General features: G+C 33.6%; 2 protein-coding genes across 5 annotated transcripts in view; both read left to right on the plus strand.

The window, feature by feature from the left end:
* Positions 1–5554: 5554 nt before the first annotated feature.
* On the plus strand, positions 5555–14630 carry LOC140765694 (actin-related protein 2). Of its 2 annotated transcripts, XR_012105220.1 has the most exons (16): positions 5555–5717; positions 6154–6264; positions 6620–6754; positions 6954–7025; positions 7157–7235; positions 7442–7491; positions 8185–8288; positions 8371–8439; positions 8537–8600; positions 10198–10266; positions 10746–10829; positions 11470–11528; positions 13135–13201; positions 13635–13718; positions 14060–14334; positions 14477–14630. XR_012105220.1 is itself a non-coding variant. In XM_073104901.1 (15 exons), the coding sequence occupies exons 1-15, from the start codon at positions 5676–5678 to the stop codon at positions 14138–14140; spliced, it is 1170 nt and encodes a 389-aa protein (XP_072961002.1). In that variant the 5' UTR covers positions 5555–5675; the 3' UTR covers positions 14141–14629. The 2 variants fall into 2 exon arrangements, 1 of the variants encoding a protein (XP_072961002.1); XM_073104901.1 differs by having other exon boundaries at positions 14060–14629.
* Positions 14631–16886: 2256 nt separating this feature from the next.
* LOC140758901 (protein MICRORCHIDIA 7-like) overlaps positions 16887–21808 on the plus strand; it is a 29288-nt gene continuing 24366 nt past the window's right edge. For 2 of the 3 annotated variants that reach the window (XM_073095298.1, XM_073095305.1), the window contains exons 1-6: positions 16887–17335; positions 20000–20077; positions 20235–20269; positions 20353–20431; positions 20806–20898; positions 21013–21097. In XM_073095298.1, the coding sequence (XP_072951399.1) occupies positions 16984–17335; positions 20000–20077; positions 20235–20269; positions 20353–20431; positions 20806–20898; positions 21013–21097 (722 nt within the window). In that variant the 5' untranslated portion in view covers positions 16887–16983. The remainder of the gene's footprint in view (positions 17336–19999; positions 20078–20234; positions 20270–20352; positions 20432–20805; positions 20899–21012; positions 21098–21808) is intronic. The other variant, XM_073095315.1, reaches the window with a different exon arrangement.

Genomic DNA, 21808 nt, shown 5'->3' on the forward strand with positions numbered 1-21808 from the left:
ATCATAATGTAACTATTTTAGATACCTAAGTTTAAATTAGATGTCAAAACACAATTTCTCTATATTTGCTGACAAAGAAATATGAGCTCTTATTATTATTTTTTCACCATTTGCTGCAAAAACTTATATAGTGTAGGAAAAATACTGCAGTTTGATACTCACAAAACTGAGATCATAATCTTTGATGGCAAGGAAAGGCAAAATAATGAACCAAAATACACAATCTGTGAGCATCACAGCACCAGCATTTATCTGCCAACAGTGAATAATTACTTAGTTCATGACATAACAATTAAATGTATGTATGTTGTTTTATTTTGTTGGAATCTAAGTAGAATATAGTAAAGATGAATAAAATTAATATGGCCAGGCTCTTGCAATAATGATCAGGTAAAGATGAATCTATCTCTTGAATAAATTTATCATCTACTAATTGCGATTGAAAATAAGAAAAATAATATGATTTTAAGATGCAAAACCATCGTAAATCAATGTGTAACTCTTAATCTAAACAAGAGTTTATAGTAATGCCGATCACTATAAATTTTAGTATATCTCAAAATAATACTATAAACTACTTAGGGAAGTTAAAAATTATTTTAAAATAACAGGATAGAAATTAAATTTCTAACATATTTTTTGATAAAATAGTAAAAAAAAACATTCTAAATAGGATGTTTTCTAAGTAGTTGTGTGAATAAAATTAACTGAGTATTTTGGAGACAACATAAATAAAATTCAGAGGAGATTTTACCTGATAAATAATCTGGAATAAATAACCCCAAAATCCAGCAATTTTTCGAGCAATATTTTGATGGGATTCTGAATCATTGGATGGATGAACATCTAATTCAATCTCATCTGAGCTGACTTTCTTGGAAGATATTTGACGGCACCCATAAATGGACAACAATGATCCAAGCTAAGGAAAGACACGAATTAAATTTATAAAACACACCCAATATTTTCATTTATTTTATTTTATCCTCGTATATTTTTTTGACCAAAATACACCTTTGATTACTAAAATTTCATGATATATGTGCTATTTTATCTCTAATTTATTATCGATTTAACTTTTATTTTGTATCACTGAGCTATCCTGAATTTTCTCTTTCAGTATATATTTCTTTAATATAGATTATTTTCAAGCAAATCTCAATGAGGCAAATGATTTTTGATCCAAAATACAATAAGTAAAATATATTTATTCCTATTTTTAATTTCATTATCACTCTACTAAACGAGTATTTATCATTCGACCCATAAATTTTGCTTTTATTACCTAAAAACCACGCCGATCTAGTCTATATATATATAAAACTTAAATTGATTATACATATATAGTGACTATAATACTTTTACAAAAGTTAATATGTACTACTCAACCCTTAGATAGTATGAGCATAGATAATTTTTAGATTTTTTTAAATTTTAATTTTCTAAATAAGTAATAGAATATTTTCTATTTCGACGTTAGCTCTTAGGTTAAATATAACCCAGAGTGTTTTTGAGGTAATAATAAAAAAAATACACGGGTTGAATATTAAGTATGTACATAATAATAGGGTCTTAATGATAATAAAAATAAAATGCACCAAATTTATAATAGTAACCAAAGATTGATGAAAAATTACATACCGCAAAGTATATGGTTACCAGCAGAAGTGTCCAACTGCCCAACCAACAACATTATTTTTAGGAACCAACTAAGAATTATTAGTATAAAAAAAATATATGCATTAAAGAATTTTAATTTGTAGGTCAATGGAACATGTTAACATATGTGTCCCAAAAAAATAAAAATAAAAATATATCAAACTTTGAGAACAAGTAAATTATATGTTTATTTCAGTTTATATTTCCATATCAAAATGGGAAAATCTTTGGAAATTTTATATTTTATTGTTATTATTCTTCTTCTTTTCTTTTTTTAATTTTAAGGCATGAGATTATTTCTTGAATAAGATTAGGGTATTTTTATAATCTTATTAGTATAGTTTAGTTTACAGATCTAGCAGCATATTATTTTATGCACATAGTTGATGAAAACATAGGGCTCCATTAGCAAATATTAAACCGCAAATAGGTTTTAAAAGGCGGAGTATTATATACAAATTTCTCTAAATTAAGAAGTAGACTTACTCTGTATAATAGTAAAGATTTGCTCTTCCTTCCATCCTGATGTCAACTATGAGCAATGCCAGGAGGATGGAGAAGGATGCAACCCTAAAAGCCAGCAACCAAGCAGGATGGATTCCATTGAGACATGGCCTCCAAGATTCATCATCATACAAAGTTCCCACCCTTCTTCCTTGTGATCCAATCTCTTCTTCCTCTTGGTGATGATGAGAGTCTTCATATTTCCATATCAAAATGGATGCTATCACAATGCTTGACAGCACCCAAATGGCACACACCAATGCTCTCCAATTCAACCAGTAATCCACATTGGTGGTGTCACTAGTTGGATGCCAAGATTCTTCTGTTAGAGAAATGCAACAAAAATGTATTATCTCGAAACCCCGGGGGCGGAGATTCAGTGAGGGTGTTATTTATCGTGCTCGAAATCGAAGATGTTATTTATACAGAAGACTAAAAGATTATCGATTTTCTATCGACTTAAGCTTACTAATATTCAGATAAGTAGATTTTCTTTTTTTCCTCTTTCAAAAGAAAAAAAAGAATATAACAAAATATGTTATCCCAAAACCGGGGGCCGGAGATTCAGTGAAAGTTGATTCATCCAGGTAACCAGTGAGGGTTGATCTCCGAGCAAGCATCTGATAACTATGATCGTGCTCGAAATTAAAGATATTATTTATATAAAAGACTAAAAATTATCATTTTCTATCGGCTTAAGTTTACTAATATCTAGATAAGAAAAAGAAGAAGAATATAACAAAATGAACTCCTACTTTGAATTAGTTTTTTTTCTCAAACAATCAAATTTATTTTCCAACAAAAAGCATGCAGAAGAAATTAATAGAATCTAAAGTTAAAAGAAACATAATAAAGAGAAGAGGAAGAAGAAAGCAAACTCTACCCATTTCTCAGAGTACGTAGCCTGAAACAATTAAGCAGTGATTAGGATCAATAACAACGATACGAAATGCAACAAATTATTTAAACAGGATCCCAAAACAGAGAGCTAAAATTTAATGAAAGTCAACTTTTAATTTCTTGAAGATTTGTATAATTTGAATGGAAATTTTATATAAATTTTTAGTTCAAATTTAAGTGCGATCCATATATTATTACCGATGAATTCAATCATAATAATAGAAAATGAAGGAATGTAAGTTTAATACTACGTTGACAAATTATTATTATTGCCAATGAGATGATGAAATGGTCAACTATACTGCTGTTAGATTTTGTATGTTTTATATAATAATAATTCTTTCGGATTTTGATATTAAACAACAATAGTTTTGGATTCTTTAATTAATTTATTTGATTCAGTATTTGGTTGCAATTTTAGTATTTTAAAGCTTTGATTTAATCGTATTCTGTTGGAAAATAATCTATGTTCTAGAGTTTGATTTAGTTATATAATTTATGATAACCTTAGATTAGATCTTTCTATCAGAATGTAGGGGTCTATCTGTAAGTAAGAAAAAAGAGAGGGCTTTATTTGTAATTTTTCCAATGTCCTTTTCTAATTTACCCCCTAAGGAATATATAGTGAAAAATAAAAGGAAGACTTCTTAATACATTTGCTAAATTTTTTATTTACTTCTTTTTTTCGTTCTTCTAACATGAAAAATATCGGTAATTGGGTCAAATCACTTAATTTGAAGCTTAATTAATTAAAATTATAGAAATTTAGATGATTTTTGCGCAAAAAAAAATAAATATAACATATATATATATTTTTTAAGTTAGTGTTACGATCCGACCACATGGGTTAAGTCGAGTCTACTCGAGTTGAGTCAAGTTAGTTACTTACATTTAGGGGTGGACATGTGTTGATAATTATCATTCGGAAGAAATCTGAGTTTAGCCCGTTATTATTTTCATCATTATCTTTTATCGTTACATCGCTTTATCTTTTTACGGCCATCCACCACCACCCTTGGCCGTCTACCACTCTTTGACGACCGCCGTAGCGTCAGATATTTATCATTCTGCCCTCTCTGACCTATCTCCACGTTTTATTTTTAACTTTTATCTCCGATTTAGGTGAAACCAAAGCCATTAGAATTCTAACTCACGACACTACCTTTATCTAAATTTTCATAATTTTCTTACGTCCAGATCAGTCTAGATCCAGTTAGTAACAGTTAGTCATTCAGGAATTTTGAATAAAAAAGTTACTTAGATTTCCTAGTTTTATTACGATAATTTATAATTACTAAATACTTTAATTTTATAATAGATGGGAACGTTAATGACTGATTATATTACCTAGTTATTGAATATTTATATACCGGTGAAATTCGTCATACTTTGTACTAAGTAAAATAAATATAATAAAAATTCGAATATATTACGCATAAATACTAAATTTAATTATGTAATATATTATAGTTGAACTAATGTTCGTTTATCTAATTGGAACATATTATGTACTTAATATACAAAATATGTAATTTATGTTGCGGACCAGATCGGGACCAATATGGATGTAAGAAAATTATAAAAATTTAGGTAGAGATATCCTCGTGAGTTAGAGTTCTAATATCTCTAGTTTCACCTAAATCGGAGGTCGGGATGAAAAGTTAAAAATAAAAATGTGAAGATAGGTCAAAGAGGGCAAAACGGTAATTATCCGATGTTGTGGCGGTCGTCAGAGGGTGGCAGACGGCCAAAGGCAGTGGTAAATGGTCGTATAGTAGAGTGGCTGTTGGAGGTAGGAGGTGATTAGGGTTTAGAAGCTTTAGAGGATGTACGACTATGATCTACCCCTAGATAGGTAAAGACAATCTAACGGCTATGATAAAATGGTAAATACGATAATAAGAAAATAACTAAACTCAATTAATTCTCAATACTTAGATACTTGATTCTTGCATGCCTAACAAAAGAACCTAACCCCTTTATATATAGAAATCGGTTACAACGAGTCCTACTAGGATAAAGGCTGACATGACTCGAAATAGGACTTGTCTTAAAGGCTTACATGACTTAATTAGACTTGTCTTAAAAGCTTATTTGACTTAACTAGACTTACCTTAAGAGTTGTCGTGACTTATTTAGATTTGTCTTAATTAGACTTACCTTAAGGGCGGTCATGACTTATTTTAACTTGCCTTAATGACTCACATTACTAGACTTGTCTAAAAAGCTTACATCATGAGATAAATAGACTCGACTCGACTTGACTCGACTTAACCAACGTGGTCGGATAGTAACAATTTAATTATATAATGTATTGTAATTGAACTAATAATGTTTTGCTCAGTGTAAATTAGAAAATAAGTAAATTAACTGTAAAATTTATAATACGAAATAAAAATTAGTTCAGAGGGTATATATGAAAATATGCCATTTTATTGGAAATTTGGAATACAACCCCCGTTATGCCACTACTCGTCAACGTAGGCGGAATCGTTGCCGGCTTCCCTTTACGTTTGCACTCACCTCTCCATTTCCAACTTCAAGCGAGCGAGCGAGCGAGCGAACGAGAGCGAAAGAGAGGAGACAGAGAGAGACAGAGAGAGAGATCAAAGATGGATAGCAGGAACGTTGTGGTGTGCGACAACGGGACAGGGGTAAAGCTTGTAAATTAATCTTCAATTTCTAATCTCTCGGCGGATCTCGATCGGATCTGTAGGCCAGATTCGATTTTCTTGTGTTGTTGTCTATTCTAATTCAAACAATTGAATCAGTAATCGAAAATGGATTTGTTTACCTGGAATTTGGTTTAAGCATTTAGGGTTGGAGTTGTCACGAATTAGTCTGATTGGAAACTTGTACCAAGTAAGCTCATTGTTTAATTTTAGGAGATGTTTTTGGGACCCTAATTTTGCTTTGTCATTTTTAGGGCATAAGATGTTGATTAACTTTCTTGCTGTGGCTTCTTCTATTCTACTATAGATCTCAAATTTACTCTCTGTTTTTTTTTTAAGAAATCCATCAGGGAAATGTGGGTTTGCTGGAGAAATCCAAAATACTCGGCAATTCTAAATTATGTATTTCTTATCGCAGTATGTGAAATGTGGGTTTGCTGGAGAGAACTTTCCTACTTCGGTGTTCCCTTGCGTGGTTGGAAGGCCATTGCTTCGTTACGAAGAGTCACTCCAGGAGCAGGAACTAACGGTAGTTTTCCTTGTTCTTAAAATCAAATCAAGAAAAGAAGTTAGATTATATGTATCTAGCATCTGTTGTTAAAACTTAAAATTTGATGCTTAAGGGCCTGTTTGGTATTATTCGTCTTTATTTTTTATCTGTCAATTTGGCACAGAAAAGAAAAAAGTAGAAACAAACATAGTCTGAAAGAGAAAGCACCTTTAGCCATCCGGTTTATGTTTTTCTTTTCATTTACAAGTTAAAACAGTTGTATTTAGCAGCTACTTACATGTACTCTTTCTATTGTTGTATGCACTTTAGTATTCGTTGGTCCTTAGAAAATCTTAGTGCTTTTTCTTGGCTGTGCCTTTTTCTTCCTATTTAGGATATTGTTGTTGGAGCAGCTTGTGCGGAAATGCGGCACCAACTAGATATATCTTATCCTGTCAACAATGGGATTGTGCAGAATTGGGATGATATGTGCCATGTATGGGATCATGCATTTTATAGTGAACTAAAGGTGTGGATCCAGTACCTTGACTAATGAGTCCTACCATTTTAGTTTGGCATTATGCTGTTTTTACATTTTCAAAGTGAAGGCATTTAAAATGAGATTGATGGCTGAAATTGAGTTTCGAATCAGAGGACTCCATCCTGTCAAACGTTTGATCCTGGTGAACAAATGATATTATATCCTCTCATTCTTATTCTTTGTTCAGGTGGACCCAAAAGAATGTAAAATATTACTCACAGATCCACCCCTCAATCCTCTGAAAAACCGTGAAAAAATGGTAGGTTCTTTCTGTTAGTGGCTCAAATTTTCTGTGCTTCCTTTCATTCTTTTACAGAATTATTCAATTAATTAAGTAATTACACTATGCAAAATCTACTTAGTCTTATTAATATAGCTCTTGTTTAACAGGTCGAGACTATGTTTGAAAAGTATAACTTTGCTGGTGTTTTTATTCAAATTCAAGCTGTTCTGACATTATATGCCCAAGGTGATTTTTAAACTTTTTGAGGTAAATTATTTCAAGATAATTTTGATGCACTGGATAAAATATTTCTGTTTCTTAATATGAAGAAATTACCAAATATTTTCTATTTAATAAACTGAATTTAAATGCCAATGCTATTTTGATATATTGGCTTTTGTCTTCAACTAATCTTGCATATATTTCTTTCTTGACACAACAATGTTTGACAGGCTTGCTAACTGGTCTTGTTATTGACTCCGGAGATGGTGTCACTCATGTGGTATGATGTTTTCTATTTAATTCCTCATTCCTTATTATTGGAACTTAAGAAGTTCAAGCACAACTTCAAGGAAGTTTACATTTCTTTATGGCTTTTTCGTAAAAACATGTTTGGGAAGACAATGAAAATTGCATGTTTCTTAAATACATTCTTACCAGTATGATGTGCTTCCTTTTCATCTCATGGTGACTAGTAACTACATAGACTTCTATTACTATCTTCAAATCTACTGTTTGAGTATTTTTCTTGTATGTTCATCAACCTTGTTTATGCAAAGCCATCAAAGTGAAGAAATAGGATATCTTATTGTGCTCCCAAGTAGGCTGTTTTGCTTAGAATCGAATTTTCTGTTAGTTTTTATTTTTTTTAATTGATTAAATATCTGCAATTCGCTAAATAAACAGAAAATGTCTCTCATTTCTTTGAACAAAGCTGCATCAATACTGCTTGTGGGTACTTGAGATTTAGTTTAGTTCTTTGCATGGTTTTTCCGTTTTCTAGCACAAAAGGAGAATTTGCCTTTTAATTTCTTTAGTATGGCGACATACTTCTGCTTCTCCTGTCTATGTATTTCTTCATTTAGTTTCAATGATCTATGAAGAGTATGAATCAGAATTCTTGTTAGTTGTGTATCACTGATTCACATCTCTTTGTAGATCTTTTATGCTTTACCTCAAAATGATTTGCACTTAGGTTCCAGTGGTTGATGGATACTCATACCCACATCTTACCAAGAGAATGAATGTAGCTGGCAGGCACATAACGTCCTATCTTGTTGATCTTCTCTCTCGTAGAGGGTGAGACTTATTGATGTAAAAGAATTCTGCGATAGTTTGACATATTTTCCTTATTCACATGATTAAATTTTCTCCATTGCAGGTATGCCATGAACAGGTCTGCAGATTTTGAAACTGTCAGAGAAATAAAAGAGAAGCTATGTTATATAAGGTAACTTGCTCTCCTATTGAAATGAAATCAATTTCTGTAGTCACCTGTCATCAGTGGCTTTACAATTTCCTTGCCATTTGCACGACAATATTTGCAGTTATGATTACAAACGTGAGTACCAATTGGGATTAGAAACCACAATTCTAGTCAAAAGTTATACTGTAAGTGGTTTTCTTTTCTTTTCTTTTCCGATTTATGAATTTCTGTAATTCATATGTACCACATCTGTTGGAGAGACTTCCTTTTATGTACTCATCTTGTTGTCAAAGATATTTTTATTGTACTGCTATGAGCGACACACTATATACCGGTTGATGTAAACTTCGCTTTTTTCTATAAGAGCTTAAATGATTAAGCTGATAAGGAACAACAAATATAATTTTCTTAATCTACCCTTTGCATTTGAGCTTAAGACATTCTAATAAGCTAAGAATTGGACTGTTACGAACCAAATCTAGACTGATTTGGACATAAGAAGATTATGATATTTTTATGGGTGGTAACTTCGTTAGTTGGAGCTATTTATTATTTATTAGTTCCATCGACGTGCTTGTCTCTTGCTCCCTCTGAAGTACTTTTTTGGTTTTTTCCTTCAGGGCCTGAATCTTAAATTTAATAGCTTCAGCAGCCTCCAGTTGCTATTTGCAACTGGGTATGCTTTTAAATGCTATAGTTTTCTTGGTGTTACTTTTCATGCTTCATTCCTGTAGAAGAAATCAGACAGGTTATAGAAAGGGTGCCATTGTCTTCAAGCATTGAAAAATAAATCCTGATGTTGTTTCTTCCTAGGTTATGAGCCTTAATGAACTAATAATAATAAGTATTTATAATGGGAAATAAGGGAGCTGTTGACATGTCAATAGGCATGCTACTTTTTTATTAAATAACAGTCTATTTGCTATTGTCTTTGTTTGAACTTTTCCTTTGTTGGCTTTTGCCTTTTTACTATCAATATAGCACCTGAAATGCTGTCATAAGGGCTAATAATAGAAAGGAATCGTAGAAGACCATAATTAGGGTTTGAATCCAATCAATGACAATATATGTATATACTGGATTGACCTTGGTCATATATTGGAAGGAATAGGCAACTAAAATCCTCATTAAGCAAGGTTCTAACTTCTAAGTAGAGATTGATTATTGGCTTGATCCAGAACCAAGTATCTAAATATCAGTTTTGGGATTAAGAATGGGTGCTTAAAAAAATGATGCGTATCGGCCGTATCAGCTATATCAATCTTCCATTTTAGATGATTCAGATCAAGGATCGGCCATATCAGCCGATCCATTTCGGCAATATGGATTGTGACGGATTGATACTTCAATCCATACGTAGAACATAAAAAGAAACTTTTACTTGTAGCATGTCCTGTAATCCTTAGTCAAATTAAAGGTCAATCTAGTGCTTGATATCAGAAAGCAATTGATAAACATGCAACATGATCCTCAAATTAGTGTTATTCCTTTTCCTTGTGATTTTCTGCAGGAGAGGGAGGCCATTTTTCATTTAATCTATTTTCCTATTTTCTTCTTTTTCTTGAGAAATATTTCCTTTTTTTTCCCTGGGGTATGTTTTTATTTCAAATTTTGAGGCCATTTCATATGACATATAAGTTTTTAGTCATGATTATTTTAGCTATTTCTGAATTTTTTTCCATACATTCATGATATATTTGAATAACAATGTATCCATATTTAAATAACAATGTATCTTGTATTCCCTTTTTTTCTCCTACCATTCTGACTTTATCTGATCAGCTGCCAGATGGAAGAGTTATTAAAGTTGGCACTGAAAGGTTCCAGGCCCCTGAGGCTCTTTTTACACCAGTAAGTATGTTCTTTTCATATTGGTGTTACATCAATGTATGTTTTTTTTTATCAGTAATGCTATCTAAATAAGAAAAGAGGGGGTGGGCCAATTTTTCTCATCCTCATTCTTGCCATCAATGTCAAAGCGGAGAGGATTTGATAGACTTTCCTCATTCCCAATTTCACTAGCCCCTGGTATCAGAAAGAAAGAAGCAGATAAAATTAAAGTACAGGACTGGCACGGGGTCGTTTTTTGGAATAGAAAACCTTGGGATAGTAAAATAACATCAGTGCCTCTTGCAGCACCAGTACAAGCAGTTATCTTAGTCATGTAATTTTCATATTATTTGTTGAAGAGCAGTTATCCTACATCCTATTATATCCTGCTATTTTCCTTTATTAATTCTACTAGAATTCTTGCTATCATTCTTATATATATATATTTTTTTTCTGTTAATGTAAAATAGAATATACTAATGTAGTGTAAATTGGTACAGGAACTCATAGATGTTGAAGGAGACGGAATGGCAGACATGGCATTCCGATGCATTCAAGAGATGGATATCGACAACCGGATGATGGTATTTGACCTGCTTTTTTATCTTCCATGTGTGGGAAAAATTTGAAGCTTTCAGATATTAGTGTTAGCTAAATTTCTAACTGTCATACTTCATGGAATCACACATCAAATCCTTCATGGTCTTAAACATCCTGAGCTTGTTACTTATTTTAGATAAATGGCTTATGGTACTTCAATTGTTTTAATGTCAAAAGCAATGCTGCTTTTACAACCCAGATCTTTTTCTTGAATAGGCCTTCTCAATGAACTTTTGAAATGTTCCATTTAGTTTGGCCATCAGAAGATACTTTAGGAACTAGAAATCATCAGCTTGACAGAACAGATCATTTACAAGGAAGCTAGATATTTATCTGCAAGGCACTAAGGATGAGTTCAGTTAAGCTAGAATAAGGTTGATTTCATTTCCCATGTGAGGTGATCAAATATACAAAGGTGAATGAGCTTATAGTCTTAATTTTCTTGTATGCATAGGTAATGCATACACTTTGTCTTGTATATGAATGCAGCATGTTTGTAAGGTCAAAATTACTTGCTCATTGTGTAATGGTGATTTAATTGTTATGTAGTAGGTAGATGTTGTTTCTCTAAAACATGGTAGTTGATTAGCTCCTTCTTATATCAGTTTAATCTACTTTTGCCAGCTGTACCAACATATTGTTCTCAGTGGTGGGAGTACCATGTATCCTGGATTGCCCAGTCGGTATGATTGAACATCTTTTAAAGTTTGCTTTTAAGTTTTACCTTGGACATTTCTATACACAACTGTAGATAAAATATTTCCTTTTGCTTTCTGTCATTGGCAGCTAGAAGTGGAATTTGTAGGGTAGAAAGTGGAAACAAAATTATTAAATTAAAATACGAATATAGAGTTCATTTAAGCTGTAGATTTTGAGTATTAAATTGGAAATCTGAACTTCAATCACACGAAATTGGAAATATGAGCTTAGAGAAGTGACATGTAATGTTTTAGATACATGTTAATATTATTGAAAGAAATGAAAAAAAAAAACTTTCAGGTTTAGCAATAGAGCAGCTTTATTGTCACTTGCAGTATAGAGTAGCTAAAACCTGGTTTTCAATTAAACATTTTTATTCAGTTGAGTAAAAGATGAATGATGAGTATATGAGCACTGTCGCCTACCCAAGCATGAGCAGTCGTTGAAAGTTCTTCACTGAGATGTCCATCAAGGAAGTGACAAAGGCATTTCTAACAAATGAACTCTATTCTAAGTTTCTGAGCCCAGGAACATGATGTGCAATCCGAGATATCTCAGCCGTTTCAACTTTCATGGATGTACTTTCTAATTTATAAGCTAGACAGATTGGTGATTTTTATCTCAAATGGCCTAAATATATCTGTGAGAAAAGCGATGTATCTCATGCTGCCTTGATAGTTTTCTTCTGAAGGTGACATTGCATTTCAATAATTCAGTATCAAAATGCCACAGACAGGTCAGCTGTCAAAGTTTCTACAATGTGAAATCTTGATGTCTTCTATTAGTAAATAATTCATTTTCAGGAGACCAGTTGCCATTTAATGGTACATAGGAATGAAACTTACAAGTAGTGCATGATTGAATTGCCTCATTCTCTAACAGGGATCCTGTCCTTCATGTCTTTTATGGCATCAATCTGCAACCACTGACTTAGCTCATCTTTGATGTTTAGGAATTGTTTGGTTAATTGTAGTACTGATCACTCTTCATTAGATAACTTAAGATGTTAGGATATAAATATATAATCTGATGGAGAATTATTTAGACCTGTAACCTAGTGCAATTGAAGCAGCTCTATATTTAATGGTCCTTGACTAACAAAGGAAAGTTGTGATTAGCAAGTGGAGGAATTTGTGGGTTAAACAAATTGACAAACTGTGCATGTCAACTAGCATGTCTGATTGTCTGATTGAATACAAGTATTGGAATTATTTATTGTCTGAAATTACTAAACTGGTATGAGTAAGGGGCACATCAGACTGGTTCAACTTGGACTAGATGTAGCTTAAAAGTCAACATACAATCGAGCATGATGATAGACATCACAGATGTATGCTTAACTAGGATATGACTATTCAAACCTTAATTTATACTTGCAGTAAGATGCATTCTTATCAGATCGCTTAACCTATACAATTCCTAACTAACAAATCTGTCCTGATAGTACCTTTAAGAAACTTAAATTAAGAGCATGAGGATCGACGCTTGTCAGCTGTCCTGTGTTCTGATATGTTCTATAAGAAGCAATTGATCTTAAATTTATGGATAAACCTTACTAGATCATAGCTGTAATGCACTTCTTTTCAACAGCTTGGAGAAGGAGCTTCTTGATCGTTATCTTGACGTAGTGCTGAAAGGAAATAAGGATGGATTAAAGGTACTATTCTTACTCTTCTATCAATTACTTAGATCATGATATGCACCTCACTGTGCGCTATTTCATTTCTATGTAATTGAAGTATGGTTAAATTCTTTCAGTTTATGCTCTGGCAATTTCTTGAGATACTTCTGGTTTAGTTAGATATGTTTTTAATTTCCTCTTAAAATATATTTTGCTTTGTGTACAAACAAGGACTCTCATTCCAAGTATGCCTTCTATTGTACTCTATGTTCCATCATACTGCACTCAGGTTGAGATAAATCTACTCGATGGCTGGACTTCCAGTCCATTCTGTCTGGAATCCCTTATGATTTACATAACATTAAAATACCACTATATGAGAAAATGACTTGGAAGTTTAAGTGATTACAGAAGACATAATAGATATAACTGACATTTTTCATGTACTCATACAATCTTGTATCAACAGAAACTAAGGCTGCGAATTGAGGATCCTCCACGGCGAAAGCATATGGTTTACTTGGGAGGGGCAGTCCTTGCTGGAATCATGAAGGTACTATCCCAGTACAACCTCTTGCTTCCATTTAACCTTCATTGTGAACAAGCAAGATCATGGAAAGTCCGAAAGTTGCCAAAAGTCAAATTATCACAGTTTCACATAACTCTAAGAAATAAATGGTTTTCTTGTGGTTTCTCAAAATGAATTACTGTGTCAAGATTGCACACCCAAACATAAAGTAGGCAGTACTGATGGAACAAAGATTGTACACAAAATCCAGATTGCTGCTCTTCAGCATTGCTGCTAATCCTTGCAAATTGTATCATCTGTTAAGTTTTTGAATGATGATGTATATTGCTTAAGTTAGCTGTTAATCAGTTTCTTTATGTGAGCAGGATGCACCAGAGTTCTGGATTACAAGACAAGAGTACCAGGAAGAGGGAGTTGGTTGTTTGAGAAAATGCGGCCAAGCATAATTGATACAGAAAATCATACACTTAGATTGCAACATAAGTGCAAAAGAATCCTATACACATGGTATTATGAGTATCAAGATGGTGCAAATCACTTTTTCTAATCAAACGATGATATCTACAGTTGATCATTCATATTGGAATACCAGATCATTACATATGTACTCTAGGGATTACTATCTATACAAATGGTTCAGGTAAATGAATAGCTTTGGCATATGTTTGAGTGTACCCATCCATAGCTATGAGTTTGTTGTTCTTTGTTGTGATCTGTGAATTTATTCTGAGCCCATGCGAATGTGATTTACAATACTAACTCCTTGTAATTTCTTTATGCAGTAATCTGCAAGTGTTTGTACAAGCAGGGAAAGTTTGCACTGCTATGGATTGTGATTAAAATTGCATTACAAAACTATGCTAAAAAAAGTTTCCATTTTACTTGACCTGTGTACTGGGATACTTTAGATAACTTTTGAGTCCTTTTCTTAAGTAATATAGTTTGCTGTTTTATAATTAAAAAAGTGTCACTTAACACGATAGTAAAACTTGATATTATGCAATCTAATTTCAAGGATTTGATTTCTTTAAGCATCCTCTTTATGTTTCTACCCATATTGGAAACCGCACTAATGGAGTGTTCTTTTAATTATAATTGCCATTTGCCTTGAATTGTGAACTTTTTATTCTTCAAATAGTTGGGTTAAATTAACCAAGATTAATGAAGACAAGAATTAGATGTGTTAGCATACAGATGTTTATATCTACTTGAGAAGAAATTTGTAGTGTAAATTAGACATGAGATCAAATATCTTAACAAGTCGGCAAGACAAGCTCAGAAATTGCCGGCTACAATGAGCCTACCAGGGCTCATAAGCTGATATCTACCATAAGCTTTAGGGAAGCTGCACCATGTTGGTGAAGACAACATCTCCTGCTCCATCTCCCACATCACTCTCTGGAATAATTCGACGTCACAGGGCAGCTCTAATGGGCCATTGCTTGCAAACCCATACTCCATCTCAGCCTCGTCAAGGAGTATCTTGAACAATATATGATTCACACATTCTGTCTTTATTAAAAATCGCACCTTATCGGGCCCAACACATACCGTAAAGCATCCGTCCGGTGCAACTTGGTGCCTACCGGTGGACTTTGAGCGCCTCCATAGCTTGTTTTTTGGCGGGGATGGCGTGCTCGCGCTTATTCGATGACCAAGTGAGTAACATCTCTCTATTGTCTTGAGAACTAATCCTTTCTTGTTCTTCTCCATGAATTTAGTATAAGAAGTACTAGCTAGTTGATATATTTTGATGATAACATAGTGAATAAATATGAACTTTATGTTGATGGATTGGTATCTAGGACATGAGCTTGGCTCTTGCCACAATGAGGTTTTACATAGCTTTTGGTGGATTGGAGAGGCCAAGCCATTTCAAAGCTAGCAAAAATTGGAGGAAGGATTCAAAGGAGCAAATTAGGGGAGATCTTAAGACTAGTTGATTCTAAAAAGGAGGAAAAGAGCAGCACAAGGTAAGGCCTTTGGTCATTGATGGGTATATATGAAAACCTAATAATAATATATGCCCCCATAATGAAGTAATGGCTTATGAATTATTTATAAATGTCAACTACCCAAGAGCCAATGGCTTCTCTAATTTATTATTTCATACATGCAGGAAATTCTTCCTAACCTTAGGAAGTCATGTAATCATCTTGGTTTTTTTAGCCTTTATTTTAAACTTTTTGGTGAATTGCAAGCAAATGAACCTCTAACCAAATGTGAATCATCAGGCTCACATTATTAAAATTTAGTTGACTTGGGTCTACATTATATTGTTCTTGAATCTATATTTATTGGTGGTTGTTGGGCTCAAAAACTTAGTTGAATTAGACTTATATTATATTGTATTTCATTAATATTTAAATATATTGTTGTTCAGATATTACTAGTTAAAAATGTGTCTTAATGAATCTTTAGGTATGCACTATATCACACGCTATCAATAATAATATATGAAAAATAAAGCGTAAAAATGATTGCTGCAAACACAAATAATTTTATGTGAAAAAATTCTAAATTGGGTAAAAACTATGGATCCAGACTCGAATTGAAACTAATTACTAAAACATATAGCAATTAATAAGAAACTTATAGATCATCCGTCGAGGGTTGATTATCTTAGTGACCTTTGAAACATAGTTATTTTAGATAGTTTTCTCAGATCAGATATAGATTAGTTGAGATAAAAATGATCCATTTAAAGTTGTTAATAATTAATGACTTTCAAAATATAATATTAAAATATTGATCTCTAAGAGTTAGATTAAACTACTCTACGTATCTCCCAAAGATAAGATAAATATCTCATATAAATAAGAAAATATATCTTAAAGATAAAGTAGAGATAAAATAAATATCTCTTAGTGATAAAAGTAAATATTTCTTATAGCATGAAAGCGTTGTAGCATTTCATTGGTTTATCCGGAAGTTGCTACAATCTTTCTATCAGACGATCCTTTACCCTTCCTGTGAGCCATCCCTTCACACGTGTTGGAATCCGCGCTAAGTAGGTTGTCAGAACGGTCCCCAAAATATTTACTCGTGCACGAAGTGCTTTTCTCCGCCTCACCTAGTCACCTAATTAAAATTTTCTAGGGGCTTAAATGAAAATAATCCCTTCTACAGTTGCACCATAAAATTACCATAATTTCTCCAAGGAATAAATAACTACACAAACCGCTTCTCTCCCTCTCTTTTATTAGTCCTTTCCGCTCAACCAAAAAAAAAGAATACTGTTTTTATTTTGCAAGAAGGTCCCCCGTAATCCTCGTATTCTCGCTCTCCCATGGATTCCATCGTTAAGCAGGAGATTACGGAGGCCCGGGCGCTGCCGCCTCCGCCGTCGGACGCCGCCGTGATCGAGCTCAGCAGCAGCGACAGCGACTCCGAGGCGGAGGAGGGAGGAGGAGCGGAGCAATCTCGGGTCCCGAGGGCGGAAACCGACGTGGGAGGAGGTTCGTCCAAGAAGCGGAGGGTGGAGGCTCTTCCTCTTGGATTCCTCGACCCCTTGCCGGCGGCGGAGCCTCCGCTGCTGATTCTCGCGCCGCCGTCGGTTGCGCCTACTAAGGGTTTCAAGCAGTTCTGGAAGGCCGGGGATTACGATGAGGGTCGCGGTGTTGATTCCACGCCATTATCCGGTATTCTTGAGTTCTGACTTCTTAATTAGGTTTCTTTTTTTTTTTTTTTTTTTTTTGACAAGAATGTAGTTTTAGAATGTTTCTTGATAGGATCATGTTTATGCTGTTACTAATATCTTTTTGAGGGTGATTGGGATCACCTGGAGAGTTGCATTTAGGTTGTTTGACTCTTCAGTAATATCACTGGTCATGCAGCAGTTTTATTTCTTCGCCAGGTCGTATCCTATGAGTATAGTATTAGAAGCTCGATTCCTGTGAGAGTTGATTCTTTTGGTCTTTCATTCAATATCCTTTCTTTTTTTTGTCAATTTAAATTCCTTGAAGCCCTCATAATGGGCTAATATTTTATCCCTTGCCAACACAAGGGAGTAAATGACATAGAAGTAATGGAATTGTTTTAATTGGTCTTTCTTAGTAAGTTTTAGCTTAGCTGACCACGTAACGATTTACACTGTATCACTTATAATTTGGACAAGGAAAGAGCTTTCACCCAATTCTTCACTACATGGACGTCACTTTCTTCACTACATGGACCTCACTTCCTTAAGAAGTTATAGTTGTTTTCTGGCAGAAAAATACAGTCTCAAGATCTTAACGATTTAAAGTTTTTTGGCCCACCTTGAACCTGGTCTCTGCGCATTGTGCATCTGATAGAGATGGAGAAGTTCTAGTTGTTGCAGGTTCTAGGATATAATGTCATATCATAAGAAAACTTGGTGTATATAACATAGTTCAAAGTTTTGGTTGTATTGGTTTTGGTCTTCTTTTGAGAAATATTTTTCTTAATCTTTATTTTTCAATGCACACACAAAATCTAATAGCATTTAAGCAATGAGATTGATGTTGAGTTAGGTACAAGTTAGATTCAAGTTAAATGCAGCTTAGAATTTAAAACATACAAAATGTTATTAGGGTTGTTTTGGTTGGATGTTAGTTTCGTGGGGCATTTTTGTATCGGATAGGACTGAAATGTCTTGGTTTCGGACGAAACTTTTAAACCATGATATATAATGTACTCAATTAAATTTGCTTCCTTCTTGCTGTAGAGGAAAGCTGAATAAAGAAGCGACAAAACCTTAATCAGTTGTTCTACTTGTTTGCCTTGATTCTGTTAAGTTATTGTCAGATAATTTATTTATTGCAATTGTAGTCTTGCTTTAAGGTACCAGAAGGATTCTTGCTCAATGATTATTTGGGATACTCTGCATTCTACTCACCTAGGTTTCATATTCTTTTCAGAGTGACATCTAAGGTTTACCCTTGGACAATTTATGAGTATGTTCTGTGTAGATTTTTGTTGTCTATGTAATGATATTTGAGATCTTTATTTTGAAGTTCTGGTATCATCGGTGAAGTGCCGGTTGCCTTTAAGATCTGATATTGCCCTGCTTCTTTAGCTCTTTGTTATCTTGGAATTTTGCTTAGGAGAGTCCAATGCTTGCTTTTAAAAGCTGAAAAAAGAATATTCTTCTCTTAGACTTCCCTAGGGGCTTAGCTGGTACAGTGACAACAGAACTGCAGTTCACATTAGACTTTCCTTTTTGTGCACTGGGTGGTATTAGATCTGCAGTCATTTTGTCATGTATTCTTAAGAACAATTTAGCAAATAAGATCTTAACAAGTCCAATTACTCTCTGGCCTTGAAGGAATTTCGATGCTTTCAGCATTGCATTATATCTTCTTAGTAGGTTATTTCTGCAGTGGTGCAATTCCACTCATCATATCAGTTTCAGTAGGGCGTGGATAGTCAGGCTTTTATCTGAAAATATATTCTTTCATTATATTCAGTACCCAATCATTTCAGCTAGTCACCTGTGAATCTATTTTGTTCCATTCGTCCATGGAAGTTGGTTGCCTATTCACTATCCACTTATGTCTTTGAGTATTCAATAAATCAGATTCTTTTTTCCTCCTTTTGCTTTTAATCTTCTGCACTTTTGTAAGCTTACATCTATCATGGCTTAGAGAATTGCCAGGCAAATGATAAGGTGTATTTGCTACTTCTAGATTATCAATTATTTGTGTAACACAATATGGTTCAATGTTTACGTAAGTAGGTCACAGATGTGTTTTCTGTCTGATGCTTACGTTTTGTTCTTTTGTTGGCGAGAGAGTAAGGAATTCTCTGTGAAGTAGCATCAAGACACATTTTCTCTTAGGCTGAGGAATGCCATTTATGGTTTTGCCAATATTATCATTTTATTAGACTTTCGAAGGTAGAGGTCGTACATACAGTATAGCTTTTCATTCAATTAGATGGCTGCTAATTGATGTATTTTTAGTGAAAGATCTTACAGTTTGTGCTAAGATTTATACAAACACACACATGTACACCCAGAAAAAGATGTCAAAATATGGAGATCATAGGTGTCGGAAGGAGTTCTCCAGTTCATAGAGAGTTGCACAAAAACAGAGTAAGAAAAAGATTATGTACACGAACACAAGGTAAAGAGGATGTCCAGCAATCTAAATCTTAAATGGGTAACATTACTCACATGTACAAGTAGTAAGTCCTGTAATTGATTTATTTTACAGTTGGATTAACAATTTTTTCTTTTACAGTTTGTTGATTCTTTGCTGTTGGATTGATTTTTTATGTAGCGATTCTTTCTGTTTTTGCTTCTTTTTTCCAATATTTACGGCCTAAAGTTGAAGACATTTCAGGATTACCAATGGATCATGTCAGAGTTCACCCAAAATTTCTACATTCAAATGCTACCAGTCACAAGTGGGCTCTTGGAGGTAGACATTGCTTCTTGTTATTACATTATCTATTGTTTCATGCTATGTCAATTCTATTAACTACAGAACATACCTTTGTATTTAATACCAACTTTGATATGTGAATATAATTATTGCCTTATTTGGCTTAATATGCTTCTATTTCTTTGTCTAATAGCTTTGGCTGAGCTTCTGGATAATTCTCTCGATGAGGTGCTCACTTAATTCAGACCATGCAACACATTTTGAGCTTTCTTCCTTTTTTATGTTACATTCAGTTATTTGGTTTTAAAAAGGTTTGCTATGGAGCTACATATGTGAACATCGATATGTTAGAGAATAAGAAAGATGGAACCAGAATGTTGTTGGTTGAAGGTATGCATATTGATTCTTTTTATTATTGATAGAATAATGAGAACTCTCTTTTACTTAACTTCCATGAAATTTTATCTTGTTGTCCTTATCAGGTTCTTATGGAAATTATTGAGTGCCTATCTTAACTTAAATTAGTTGAGGGAATCTGAACAACTGCTGACTTGATTGACCTTTGTTATAGACTAATATGTAAATTTCAGAATCTAAGCCTCAAATTGAAAAACAATTTTGATAATTGTTTCATGTAATGTAGATATGATCATAGAGTCGCAATATTAGACTCTTAGTATCTCTATTGTATAAATAAGGCGAACTACTAGATGGTATACATTTAAATTCATATCCAATTGGTTTCTTACAGTGACTTCTTGCAGATAATGGCGGTGGAATGGACCCAGATAAAATGCGGCAATGCTTGTCATTTGGCTATTCAGTGAAGTCCAAAATGGCAACCACTATTGGACAATGTGACTTTTCTACCATATTCAGATTAACTTTGCATTGCAGAATGCATCCTTTCTGAAGTTTCAATATTTCAAGTCAGGTTATAATGTTCTCTACCTTGTTGTGTGTTTAATTAGATGGAAATGGCTTCAAGACAAGCACAATGAGACTTGGGGCTGATGTTATCGTGTTCTCTCGTAGTCGCGGAAAAGAGGGAAGAAGGTTTGTTCTTATACTAATGCTGCAAATTTATACATGTGCATGAATCATGATCACCACCATCCAGTCCTTGTGACAACAAGGGAACGACAGTTTAATTGATGAAATGCCTACGAAATTAATGATGAAATTTTACAACTGGCTATGACTTGATATCACCTCTCTAAATGTTGGTCCGAGCACAAGCTAAATAGAGTAGTCTTCCAGTAGAGTTACCTACTGATAGTTTTGAGTAGTGTCACTTCCCTTTAACTGTATTGAAAGTTAATTAGTCTAAAGAATTTGTAATCTTTTGTTTTGCTAGATTTGTTCATTTGTACTGTCCTATCCTATTAGTTTGTAATAAAAAAGAAAAAAGAATTTCACAACCAAATTCATCAAAATTTCCTAAAAGTTTATTAAATATCTACAGTTGAAAGTAATTAGAATCAGGCAACTAGAGGGCATCGCTTGGTGTAACGGTGAGGCTTTCTCCTTGCACCCAAGATGTCATTGGTTTAAGTTTTGAAAACAATCTCCTTAGCAATGAGGGTTAATGTTGCATACATTTTGCCCAAGAGACATTGCATAGGCAAGAGCCTTGTGCACTAGGATGTCTTTTAAAGAATCAATAATTCATTTTCTCCTTAAAAAGTGATCGCTTTTTATTATAAAGATGATGGTATTATATCATATCAGTCGGTTGAAGAAATGAATAGTTGACTACTATATGCA

Source organism: Typha angustifolia, chromosome 1, assembly GCF_048772165.1.
Source record: "Typha angustifolia cultivar Huaian chromosome 1, ASM4877216v1, whole genome shotgun sequence".
NCBI classification, from domain to species: Eukaryota; Viridiplantae; Streptophyta; class Magnoliopsida; order Poales; family Typhaceae; genus Typha; species Typha angustifolia.

Bases quoted from the DNA above. Each gene is read 5' to 3' on its own strand.
- LOC140765694 (XM_073104901.1), top strand. From the start codon at position 5,676: ATGGATAGCAGGAACGTTGTGGTGTGCGACAACGGGACAGGG. The intron at 6,265-6,619 runs GTAGTTTTCCTT...CTTCCTATTTAG, and splicing joins TCCAGGAGCAGGAACTAACG to GATATTGTTGTTGGAGCAGC. The intron at 7,236-7,441 runs GTGATTTTTAAA...AATGTTTGACAG, and splicing joins TCTGACATTATATGCCCAAG to GCTTGCTAACTGGTCTTGTT.